Here is a 13184-nt window from a genome sequence, read left to right on the forward strand (position 1 = left end):
AAATGCAATCCAGGCTTAAAAGTGAACACTATCTGTCCTCGCCTGTCTTTCTTCTAGTGCACATGTAGCAGGGACATGGTGAAGATATCCATGGAGCCCTTTGTTAAGCGTTTTCAACCTGACCGCTACCAGAACTGGATGCTGGGCAAAGATTCTGTACCTATTGACCACACACATGCCACTCCCAGTACAACACCGGAGCTGCAGAGCTGGTTGCAAAGGCGGCGCAAGAGCAGACCCGCTAATAAAGGGTACTGTATTCATGCTTGGACAGTGATTTTGAGTGCATTGGCTAGTGACAGTCAGAAATAATGCTAATAACGGTGTTTGAGTGTCGCTCTTCTCTGATCGCTCTTTGCCCTTCCTACAGCAGCAGCCACTCTCGAATGCGCTCCAAGCGCCTCCGGACCTCCGAGGAGCCCGTCGGCCTAGATGGGGGCTCAGCGTTGAGCGGCGGTAAGAGGAAAGGCGCCGGTGGTCCGTCAGGACCGAAGGTACGAAAGTCTGCGGCAGGGACAGACAGCAGGGAAGAGGAGAAGGAAAAGAAAAAGGAAGCTGACTCAAAGCACAACCCAAATCTGAACTCTATTCAACTTCCAGGTAAGAGACGGACTGATGGCACCGGAACGTTTTTTCTTATATTTTTGGTCAATGTTTGATTTGTTCTTTTCTCCTCTCCAGGTCCTTGCAGACAGATGTGTGTGGTCAAGGTAAACCGTGTGGAGAGTAATAGTTTAGGATTATCTCATAAGCAGGCCTCCGATAACTCTCACAGCAACTCTGCTTCACCGCTGAAGAAAGACCTCAAGGCAGAGTCGGATGCTCACATTGACCCCCAACACCTCTCTGGGTCGGGGGTCGCGAGCAGGACTGCTGAAGGACTCAGACAACGGCCTGAGGCTACCCAGATGCATCCTGGAAATAATGAGTCAAGGTGTTGCCCCGCTGAACCACAAGACCTCTCAACTTCTCAGGACTGCTCCATCAGGGTTCCACCCCTGGAGGACAACAAACGCCGATCATCTTCCCACACAAGCACTTCTGCCGAGAGTGATGTGAACTCTAAAGCTCAGACATCTAGCTCCTCGTGTAGAGAAGACACTTTAAGCCTAACACCAAACACTGACAGCAGCATGGACACGGGTGGGGAGAATTACACAAACAACACTAAAGCAGAGAAAATGGACACGGTCGTTGATCCGAAACCTAGCAACCCAGACTCCACTACAGAAGCACTTTATAATCTCAAAACTGAGCCAGTAGAGGGGGGTAGTCGCACATCGTGTGGCTCCGTTTCCCCTTCAGGACACAAACGCAGTTCAGAAAAAAGCAGCACTGAGGAAAATCTTTTCCCTCCTCTGCTACAGAGGAATGCAGTGGATATGCCACAACTCACTCCAGAGCCAGCAGATAAGGTAGGAATCTGCCCTTTGCCACCCGTGCTGATCCAAGAGATGCCCTCGCTCACCCCGGCTAACGACGGGATAGCCGACATCCTGAAATCGACGGCGTGCAGTGACCAGGTTGCACCTGTGCTTCAACGGGAGACGCCAACTGGCTCTCCTTGCTCGCAAGGAGCCAAACACGAAGAGGGAGAAACTGACTTAATGATGTCAAAAGAGCCTCTCGCTGCAGAACATGCCAACAACTGGCATTTAGATTCTGCGTATAATTGTGAAGGGGCAGCGGCGTCTGGTTTAGAAGGAAACACGGCTCATTTAACTGCCAGTGCTATGCACAAAATAACATCTGGCGGTGTCCATGAAATGCTAATAATGCCAGAAATGGCTGCAGAAAACGGTCGCGGGAAGCTGGAAAATGTTACCACTGGACAGAGTGATGCTTCCCCTCGCCAGCTAGTTCAGAGCGCCGCACCGCAAACAGAGCAGCAATCAGAGGCGTTAGCAAGCAAAGATAACTCAGAGGACTCGGCTCAAAGAGACGGTGCATTGAGCCTGAGCAGCGCTGCTTCTCTTTTAACCGGTACCTCAAATAACAACAAATCCCCAAACCCTTCCCTTCCATTATGCACTCAAAGTGACAGTCACTCAGCATTACAGCTCCACCACCACACTACATACTCCCCCTCACATTGTACTTCCCAGAACCTGTACATGGAGCCCAAACCTTTCTCTAGCAGCATCTGGAAAAACTTAAATTCCCAGAGTCCTGCAGTCCTCATCCAGAGTCTGAACCCCGAACTCCCTTCTGACTTCACCCACGACCCCCTACCTTACACCATGTGGACTGAACCTCAGTGCAAAGAGGTGACAGACCTGGAGGACCCAGAACAACACCTCCGAGAGTCAGAGAACCAGGAAGAGGAAGGTGGGCCTCTCACCTGGGCCCAGCTCGAGCCCACCTCGCTAGTATCGGTTGGTGCTGTTGAGCCTCTGGGGCTTTGTGGAGATTATGAGCTCCACAGAGGGGAAGCGGACGGCTCCGAAGCCCTTTCTTTGTGCAGGGAACTGGGGAGACAAAGGGAGGCCGAGGAGTGTCTAAACTCAGACGCTGCTGTATCGCCTCTCGCGCTGGGAGGTGGTGAACAGGATGGGGTGTCTGATATGGAAGAAGGGGGATCTGATGGCGAGGAGGAGGCGGAGCAGCAAAGCAGTGCCAAGGCAGAGAGCAGCAGTGACTCATCCGATGAAGAGGAAGAGGAGGAAAATGATACCAGTAACTACGAGTGTTATGAATCAGGCCTGGAACCTGGAGAGGTTTGTGCTGTGAGTGCTCTTTTACGCACAGTCATACACATTCAGCCTTTTGCTCAAGTTTTCTACAAAATCCAGATTTCATTTGCACTTTTTTAATGCCCTTTCAATAACGCCTGTTCCTGCTGCCAGTACCCTGCGCTGTCAGCGAAGAGGACCACTAAGAGCTGGCGTCACCCACTCAGGAAACCCACTGCAAGGGCTGTACCCACTGCAGTCAAACAGCAGGCTGCCAGCGACGACGGTAGGTGCACTTGGAAGTTCACCGAAAGGTATCGTGACAGTTTTGGGCCTTAAAAAGACTCCCGATATTCAGACAGTGACACATGCACACACTGTTAGCCAAGAGCCGCCGCGCTCGTTTCAGTAAAAAGCCAGAGACGTTTCCTGTTGTGGGCACCGCCGCATTGTTTGTGGCACCGGGCCAGACGCCATGATCCTTTGACTTCTTCTGGTTGCATTGCAGTGAACCAGAATAGAGTCGCCATAAATCGAGCAAACCAAAAAGCCAATTTAAAGCATTCTTAAGAACCATTTTCTTTGTTGAAAGTTAATGTAGCTAGCAAGAAAATAATTTCTGATGACGTCTTAATAACGCCAACGACAAATTTATTAAGTTATGTCAGGTAACGTTTGTGTTACTCCCACAGCGTGGCTCTTTAGAAGCATTGAACCATTCCTCTCTGTGGTCCCCACATTCATCCCCTCCTCCTCATTTTTCACATTTTATGTTCTCCCAAATGATTCTTCTGACGTCAATGAACACATAAACCAAACAGATTTAACTCTCAGGCCTACCACAGTGAAATGGCCCAGTGATAGATACTCTATTTGTTTTCATGGTTTTTAAAAAACTGGGGGAGGGAGGGAGGACCCTCAATTAACAACTGCTAATGCACACACACACACACACACACACACACACACACACACACACACACACACACACTCATCATCTCCATGGATGTAAAAAAAAGGAAAAAAAAGATGAATAATTCAGCAGCCATTTTAGTTGTTTATCCCCGGGTAAGAAATGACCATGAAATGACCATGGCTGCGAGAGGCCTGTTTTTATGATGAGAGCTCTTCATCATTTAGAGTAATTTCATAAACAGACCGATCAGTTAATTCCTATTCATCAAAAATGTTTGAGGAAACTGTCAGCGCTGTGGTTGGTTTAAATCTGATTTTAGCGAGTCTCTCCAAACCGCTGATGATAACGATATTCAGGTCGCAGGTCGAGTGTTTCAGGTTTCAGAATAGGCTTGGTTAATTAGTAAGAGGTGATTTGAAGGTTGTGAGGCTCCGTTTTCGTCTCCACTTAGAGCCCCCTGATGCAAACCTGGCGGAGGAGGAGGAGGAGCAGGAAATGGAGGCGTGGGCGAAGCCGCTCGTCCACCTGTGGCAGAACAGGAAGAGCTGCTTCACGGCGGAGAGGGAGTACAACGCTCACGCCGCCACCTCGCAGCCGTACTGCGCCGTGTGCACGCTCTTCATGCCGTATTATCAGGTTTGTGTCCAAAATGCAATACACTTTCATTAGTGTCTGTGTGTATATATTGCAGACTCGAGCAGAAACACACTTAAAAGATACGACTGTATCTCTTGGCCGCCGCCGCCGTGCTCGAGATGAAGGAATCGATACTCGCAGATCACACAGAGTTGGGTTCTTTTGCTTTGCTTTGGCCCCTTAAGCCACAATCACACAGGATTTATTTCAATTTTACCTGCTGTGGTCAGTGATTCAAATCCCGTCTGGGGAGCATATGTCTGTTTCTCTTTCACCCCACAACCAGAGTAATATGTACAGACACAATCACTGCTTTTACTCACAGATACTTCCTCTGTTTACATCCAGTTCACTGAGACACTTTGAACTCTATCTCAGGTTTTTATAAAGAGTTTCATCTGCCCTGTGCTAAATATATGGATATATATGGAGATGGTGGGAGCGTACATCTTAAGCTCCTCACCTGAGTAATGTTGTAATGTCACATTAGCAGTGATCCTGCCTTTTTATGGCTCAGCTGACCTCAAACTCTTTCTTATGTCTGAAAGCCTCATCAACTTTCAGAAAGAGAGTCTCTATGAATAAAGTACAGTATAATAGTTAAAGGTAAATAATGCCGATGAAGGTCGCAGCTAAAATGGATTATTTTCCAGCATGAAGACAAAGCAGAGGACAACACACCCATCGACGCTAAGGACACCTTCAAATCGTCTCCAATGGAGGGTCCCACGCCTCCCTGCGGCGGTCTGAGGAGGACCAAGCCTCTGGTCCCGGAGATCTGCTTCTCCTTCAGGGAGCAGAACTGCCCTCCGACTCCCACCAACCCCCTGCTGCAGGAGGACGGCACCTCCCCTCTGCTGTACTGCCAGGGCTGCTGCCTGCAAGTCCACGCAAGTATGTATGCACAAGAGGAGAGTGTGTGTGTGTGTTTGAGGGTGTGGTGAGCACCAGATACTGGTGGTGTAAGTATAGTTTATACTTTCTAAACTTCATAGCGTCTATTTACCACCTACCTCACCGACCACAGTTTGTTTCTACATGTTGTCTCTGATGTCACAGAGACAGAGTTGACTCAGGACTCGAACCCAGTGACCCTCATACAATGTTCAATGTTTTCTCAACCCCTCGTCCTCTCTGTGGTTTGGGGTATTTTATTCCCCTCGTCAGCCGAGTGAGGGGTGAATCCACCGTCTTCACCACGCATACTTCCTGTCCAAAAGCCCCAAGCTAGTGCAACAAGCTCTCACACACTCACAATCACACACACACTATCCTAAAACCCTCCTGGAGCCTTTCAGTTCCACCGGACACATGCACTGTGCTTTATCTCAATCCCTCATTCACACACTTTAACAGCCTTGGATCTCTTTCCTCAAGCCGTACACATTTTTGCCAACATCTTAAGCTTTCAGCCAGTCTCCTGCAAACGTTCACACACACACACACACACACACACACACTATGTGAAAGTCTCGCGTGTCGTCCTGAATCCTACGGCTTTAAAGCGACATCGCCTCTCTCTAAGTCGGCTTCAGTCCCTCCGTACTCTTCTGCCACTCGTGTTGATCCCACCTCATTTTATTCTCTGGAGGGTCTCCGTGTGTTTTAACTGCCCTTACATCGCCGTGTGTGAGCGTGCGGAGCTGCAGCAGTGTGGGAGTAGAAGATGAAGTGTGTGTCATTTGACACTGATGACAAAGCCACACGTTTGGTTTCAACAATAAGTACAAGTTGACGTTGCTCTCCCTCCGTCTCTCGACTGTTATTTGAACTCGAGGTGGGCTCAGATTTCTAACCAGCCGTCCACACAGAAAAGATTCACATTTGTCTTACTTTAAAATTCACAATGTCTTTCCGTGAGAATATTTGTGCTGCTCTGCCACGCCAAGAACAAACAAACCAGTATTTACACAAAGTGGCTGCTGTTTTTCGTGCTACAACTGTTGTTTTGAAAATGTCTGTCAGCCGCGTGTCATCGGGGTTACAAAGAGCTCGCTGCACAAAGTGTCGAAAGTCCGTCTGTCGCTCTTCAATATGCGGACGAACACACAGGCGGATACATTTCTAAACAAAGGCACATAAATGTACCTCTTGCTCCCATGTTGTCTGCTTTCCTTGCTCAACCACAACCGTTTCCCTGCACACACACACACACACACACACACACACACACACCATAGAGGTCTCCATTTCCACTTACTCTGCAATACTGTGCATTTCTGCATGGAACAATACAATCTGTTGAAAATCTGTGGAAACTATGTGGACGTGGCATTTCATTCCGATGATAGACTTACCATTTGCTGTCAAGTCTGCCTTTTTTTTTTCTGTGAATGGTTCATTGACACCGCGCCACCAGGTTAGAGTAAAAGCGACTTAGCAGCATTCGAGTGTGTGAGTGTTTAAGACTTTCTCACATTTTTATATGCTTGCGTTTTTAATTTTTACTTCTTCTTCCTCTTTTTTTTTTTTTAGGTTGCTACGGCGTCGCCGCGAACGACGTCAGCGAGCAGTGGTCGTGTGATCGCTGCACGGAAGGAAGCTTTACGGCAGTAAGACACGTTTGCTTCTCGTGTTGTTGTCGCCTTTTATATTCAAATCACATGTAGAAGCAACACTTGGACTCGATGAGGACGGATCTTTGGAAGATCCGACTGTAAACCTGTTTCTAAATAAGTTTGTGGTTTGCAGAGTTATCTCCTCAAACATGGACGTGATTCGTGCCTCATTGTGTCTGTTTGACATGTAAACATCTCGTCTCTTTTGTCACGTTCTGCTCATCCAAAGAAAAGTTTTAAAAGATGCTGCATTCATGTAAATCAATATGACCATATCTGAGACAATCCATAGTCTTTACCTCATGTTGGGGATGTTACCAGTGTTTTTTTCCTCACTGTTGCTCTCCCAAAGGAGATGTTGCAACTTCACCTACACTGTGGTATCATCATGCCTCAGGGGGGTTTACAATCTGTACAGCATGCACTACCCTCTCTCCGGATAAGGAAAAACTTTGCCCCTCTTTTTTTAAAGGTGGAAAAAGTGGAAGAAATCTCAGGAAGAGAAACATATCTCTCTTCTAAGATTGGACATGTGATACATGTCACGTGTGCAGATATACACATAGAGATTTTTAATATAAAATAACTGCAGATTAAATACAAGTTTGTCCTCGTGCCACATACAGTGCAGTTGTTCATGTAAGCATGTGTGAAGAAATTACAGAAGCGTATCGCTGCCATGCCAGATGAATACATGTTGTAATGTGATAAGTCTCAGGCCTCAGATGGAGCGTTCGACATCCCTCCATGCTACCTCCAGCGGGTCTGACTGATTCTTCCTCCCGTACAGCCCCGTGCATTTTAAAATCCTCCTTACTGTACCTATACTTCTCACAACATCATCATCTGTGCTCGGTAACAACAGAATCTTGCCATGTCTCAACCTTAGCATGGAGTAGAACTTACGCATGTGCCATATCCTTCAGTTTATCGACTCTCAGCACGAGTTTGACGTTATTACAACATCCAAACTAAACCTTTATTTTTCTGGTGTGGCAGTAATACGCGTCTGGAGATTGAATGGAAGAAAAATAAACTCTCTCTTCTCTTACTCACTTGTCTCTTTATGTTTGTCAGGAATGCTGTCTTTGTAACCTCAGAGGTGGAGCACTGAAGAAAACCCAAAACGACAAGTGAGACAGTCTTTTTGTTCTGTGATTACCTCTGCATACTCATCTCTGATCTCCAGAGCTCAGACGAATTAATTGTCTGTGTGCATCTTAATCATCGTAATGTATTTGTTTGTGTGTGTGTGTGTAGATGGGCCCATGTGATGTGCGCAGTAGCACTGCCAGAGGCAAGGTTCAGCGATGAAGCCAAGAGGAGTCCCATTGACACCAGTAGGATACCCATGCAGCGATATAAACTGGTGAGGACACACACACACACACACACACAGATGCAGTGCTGGAATTCCCCAGGTCCTTGAGGACTGGCTCAGTCTAATTAATGAAGTGTTCACAGTTCTAATTAACAATGTGAGATGAACATGCCCGCAATCAAGGCTAGATAATTAACCACTGGTGAGTGGGAGTTTGTGTGTGTGTGTGTGTAGGGCTGTCGGCGTGCGGGTGTTTGTCTACACGTGTGGTTGTGTGTCTGTCGGCCTGTGTGTGTGCATCTATTGTGTGTGTTTGCTTAATGAGAGAGCTGGAGTGTGTCTCAGCAGACCTGACATGTTGCCACTATAGTTAGCTCTCCGCTGCAGGCACCGTGATAGCTCAGCAGAAAGCAAAGTGTTGGTGTGGAGGTACATCCCGACACAGGATGGTTAACATGTCCTTGTTGCACTGTACCTTTTTTAAGTCTCTTTGGATAAAGGCATCAGCTAAATGACTAAATGTAATGTAAAGTCAAGGTATTATCAATATACACTCTGTCTTATTAGATCAACCTTGATAAAGCCGAAATAATAAGAAAGGTCTGAAATACTCCTGCCTTCATGAAACTTGTAGTGCTCAGGGTTTTCAACATTCTGATCATTCTGGATGCTCAGGTTTGTGGTGCTGTTGAGTTGTATTACAATATACTAAAAGGTCTTTCTGGTATTGAAGCAGTGCCCACGTGGGGCAGGGGTTAAGCCACCGACCTTAAACATATAAGGTCCTTGCTTCGTGTCCAGCTGAGGATCACTGATGCACCTCCCCCTTTCTCTCCCTTCATTTCCTGCACTCGCTTTAGGCCGTATTCAGACCATGTCAGGGGAATCTCTGCAGGGTTGCAAGGTGGGGAATACTGGAAATAACTTTTTCTTTCTGTCTATGTTGCTGAACGAATACTCGCTCTCTTGGGCTCACAAACCGAAAGGAAACTTCTTTGTGTCACTATTTTTGCAGCACAGATTGCCAGACTTAGATTTAATAGCTGGGTACATGAAAAAACAAAGCCAGAACACAACAGGTAGAGTATCAGAGTTTAGTCCATGATTCCACCTGGTTAGTCTCAGTTTCTGATTGTGGAGGTTTGACTGGTCTGATTGGCTGCTGCAGCATGACATCAGGTTGTGTTTTTTCCAAAAGTTGAATCTGGCTCAACTTCTCCAGCCCCCTGTGACTCGCAATGCAGCAGCCAAAACACACCACCCCCTTCAAATGAATGGAAAAACCTGTGTTTTCGCCTCAGCACCGGATCCTGTCTGAAATGGCCCTTCAACTAACAAATAAAGAAATAATAAAAGCCCAACCTTCATTGATCTATTGACTATTACCTCAGAGGAAAAAACAACTCTATAAAGTTAAACTGAGCGTGTAAGAGGCAAAAGTGTTGTAACATGGAACCAGCCGGTCCAGGATTCAACACGAGCGCCTACCCTGAGAACAGTTGAAGGGATACTACTGTACTGACGCTGACATGGGACGCTGACTTTGTGGACACAGTGACATTACTCACAGGGTATTTACAGGGATATGGTTCATATCTGCTCACACCACATTGAAATTAAGCTCATTTGGATATGAAAGCACAAACCGCAAAGTCAGTCTCCATAACCGTGGGCCAAAATCCTGAACAAAATGGAAATTACAGTCCAGACTGGAAAGGGTGGGGACGCTCATAAAAAAGAAAAAGGACCTCTGCATTGACCCTGATGATGGCTAAAATGTTTCAGAACTTGTAACGATCTAAAACATAATTCATTTAGCTGTTAAGTTTGTCACAGTGGCAATGATTTGTAGCAAAATGTGCCCATGTCACCCGAAGATACATCTATGAATGCAAACCTTGTACTCACTCCACACGATGACAAACTCCGCTGCCAGTTTTTTCCACTAATTAACACGCTGACACAAGCGCTTTTTTGGATGGACTCATGCTTGGGTTGATGATAAAACAGATGGGCCTCTTTTGAACAACTTCTTTGAGTTCTAAATTAAGGTAAAAAATATGAAAAACAGCACAGCATGCTTGAATAAATAATAAGCCCCTTCACATATGCTGTACTAGAAAAGAAAAACAAAACAAACTGGACACAGATTTTAACTTAATTGACATTTGACGTCTTTTGTCCATCATTTGTACGTTCGCTCCATGGGCCACGTGTTTGGAAGCCCGCACTGGACCCATTGCCCCTGCAGCAGCCCGGCACATTCATAATTTACTATTGCACAACACGCACGCATGCACATGGGGCGCGCACACACATTCATAATTTACTGTGGGAATGTTCTTAACGCATGGCTCAACACAGGCATCCAAATACACCCCGGAGAAGACAAGGGGGGAAAGTGGGTTAGGCTCACACGCAGAAAGTCACATATTAAAACACAAAACGGACATTTATTACGTGTTTTCCCACTTATAAATGTACATTTATACTATTTTACCAACACACACATACACACTGGGTGTGCCAGTCAGAATCTTGTCACAGTGGACGAGATGGTCAGGCAGGTCCATAAATGCACCGCTGTCCATAATGGAGGAGGCTTTATGAAATGTTGGCCAAGTTAGTCACCAAGAGAAGTGCAGTGCAGGTCACTCGGTTCTGAAATAGAGGAGCCGTGCGACAATAGAGGCTTCATTAATTTAGAAAAAAAAAAAAAAAAAAAAAAAAGGTATAAAGTTATGGATTTCATCACCCGTTTTAAGTGAAGCATTCATGTTGCCTTTTGGGCTCCCTCGCAGGAAGAAAGGAGGACTTCTCGGAGAAGAGTCTCTCTTACACAATGCCTCTTGATCGTTGGCTGATTTCTGAATTAAGTAGGCTAGGCTGACGAAACCTGGGCCTGCTGTAGAGGTTACATTTAAGTAACTAATTACATCAGCGATTGATTTTTCAAAGAAATGAACAAAGAGAGTTTATTTCAGAGGCTGAGCTTTGAAGAACTATTGGAAAAAAGTTTTAAGATCTTCCTGGGGCTATAAATATTCCCTGTTACATGTACTAAATATTGTAGTTTTTAGACACAACATGGATACAAGATGGTGATATGACAGTTTCCATGTCAGCAGAAGCAATAATTCATTTACAAACCAGCTAATTCCTAATTAAGCTCACGCAGCACTGATGCGCATCCTCTGAGGAGTTCATCATCTATATATAGACATATTATCTGTCAACACTTATAGATATTTCTGTATGGATTCCCAGGAATTAGATTAATGAATAAATTACCTTTTCAAAGAGATGTGAAACCGAGATGCAAGAGAGAGAGAGGAAGACGGGTCAGGGAAGCGAAGCGAGAAAGGAAGAGCGTAGATGGGAGTTTTTATTAGGACGAGAGTGGAGGAAATGGAGTGAGATGGGAGGCATGTGAAAGGAGGAATGGGGGAGCGAGCAGGGGTTATAATGGGAGGATGTCGTCATTCTTTCCCTTTAGTGGAAGAGGCGGAGGATTTGTGGGTGAGGAACGAGAGGGGTGATGCCACAGCGGAGGAGGAAATGGACTTGATGGGCTGTTTGGTGCAGAAAACCCCGAGATAGTCTTAAACATTTAGGTGTGAGTGTGTTTGTGCATGGATGCATGGCAGTGTTTGTGTATTATGCTCTCCGATGTGCAGTTGTGTACCAGTCGGACTTCAATCAGGGAGAAAAAAATACCACAACATAGACATCGCAGAGCTGGGTTCTTGTGGAAACCTCAAATGATGTAATCTGAATGGTCTTATTTGAGGGTTTCCTGGTATTGTAGCGGTCAAATAACATGTTTCTGTTGACTATTACAGCCAGGGTCTCTCTCCGTCTCCTACTTTCATTCTCTCCTATCTACGTTTTGTTTATACCACTGTATCCAATAACAGTGCATTAAGGAGATCTCATAGATATGATTATTTGGAGCACATGATGGTTTCAAGTGATGTGAGAGGTTCATGGCAAAACTGAGCGATGATTCACTTAGCGGTCTTTTGTCTTTAACTCGCTGATGTTTTTCTTGGGCCCGTATTCAAAGCCTCTCAAGTGGAAATACAGATTTTAAATTACTTTTTTCTTTTTACCCCGTTCCAAAGGCTGCACCACATTTAATGCAGTTTGAAATGGAAAGTGACAGCAAAGATAGCCACTGGTGATGGAGTTTTGTTAAGCCTCTTTTTTTTTTGACTACATTTTACAATCTCAACCCTTAATGCATGTGAACAGCAAACACCCAAGCTGTGTCCCAATCGTTGATATCTTGTCTGCCTTTCACAGCCTGTAAAATTCAGTGTATGGCGTTATTATTATTTAATCACTGGAAGCTGAATTTTCTATGTTTAAAAACAGATTTTATCCATCGCTCACTGAAAGCACTGCCTGTTTTCTTGGTTTGTGGTCCATTATTTTTGTTTAGAAAGGCAGGATGCAAAGAGTTTTGCACAGGACAGTTTTTGGCCTTTTTAAGATGCTGATTCAACATTATGATCATTTTGGAAGTTGCTGTTATTACCATGAAAGCTCCGTAATAATCCAAAATTCATGAACCTTGCGATTCAATCGCACTGGGCACGGCTGCGAGATGGACGGCAGAGCAGATCATGTTGTTTGTTATTCCACATCCCACATCCCGACTACATGGCTATTCTATTTCTGATCGAGCTGGACCGAAGTCAGACACCGAAACATCACAGAGAAGTCCGGTCAGCTTCCCAAATAAAAACCAACAACTGTGACCCACAATGTTCCTGGTTGGTTCCTGTTTGTCTGAGGATCTCTGTTGCATCCCCTTTTCTTCCCTTATTTCTACTTTTACCGATGAATTAAAGGAATAATGAAGCCCTTATTGATTACTTATGCTGGTACCAAAGGTTTAGGACAGTTTTGACCTTTTTGGTGAACTTACTAATACCACATGTTATGTTTGTAGTATTAAAGGATAAGGCTGGTATGAAAAAGTCCAAAATCTATCGTCTGTGTAGCCGCAGCACATATGTACGGATGTCTTAAAAACACAAATGAGCCACACTGCTGCACTGAGTGACATGTTCCTT

At 45.4% G+C, this 13184-nt stretch overlaps 2 protein-coding genes and 1 long non-coding RNA gene across 12 annotated transcripts in view; 1 reads left to right on the forward strand and 2 right to left on the reverse strand.

Moving 5' to 3' along the window:
• The window catches only part of ecpas (Ecm29 proteasome adaptor and scaffold), a 51549-nt gene that overhangs the window by 29799 nt on the left and 8566 nt on the right, over positions 1-13184 (reverse strand). The gene's annotated exons all lie outside the window — the stretch shown is intronic.
• The window catches only part of kdm4c (lysine (K)-specific demethylase 4C), a 30808-nt gene that overhangs the window by 12751 nt on the left and 4873 nt on the right, over positions 1-13184 (forward strand). For 5 of the 7 annotated variants that reach the window (XM_027283319.1, XM_027283323.1, XM_027283324.1 and 2 more), the window contains exons 9-17: positions 58-251; positions 371-600; positions 682-2726; positions 2847-2958; positions 4040-4224; positions 4878-5118; positions 6700-6776; positions 7860-7915; positions 8043-8151. In XM_027283319.1, coding sequence (XP_027139120.1) covers positions 58-251; positions 371-600; positions 682-2726; positions 2847-2958; positions 4040-4224; positions 4878-5118; positions 6700-6776; positions 7860-7915; positions 8043-8151 — 3249 coding nt within the window. The remainder of the gene's footprint in view (positions 1-57; positions 252-370; positions 601-681; positions 2727-2846; positions 2959-4039; positions 4225-4877; positions 5119-6699; positions 6777-7859; positions 7916-8042; positions 8152-13184) is intronic. The other 2 variants (XM_027283322.1, XM_027283320.1) reach the window with 2 other exon arrangements.
• Positions 8580-11006, reverse strand: LOC113746664 (uncharacterized). Its single transcript, XR_003463032.1, has 2 exons — positions 10859-11006; positions 8580-10764 (listed from the first exon to the last, which is right to left on the reverse strand). It is a non-coding gene; the product is annotated as an uncharacterized LOC113746664 (long non-coding RNA).

This window comes from Larimichthys crocea, chromosome X, assembly GCF_000972845.2.
Source record: "Larimichthys crocea isolate SSNF chromosome X, L_crocea_2.0, whole genome shotgun sequence".
Taxonomy (NCBI): domain Eukaryota; kingdom Metazoa; phylum Chordata; class Actinopteri; family Sciaenidae; genus Larimichthys; species Larimichthys crocea.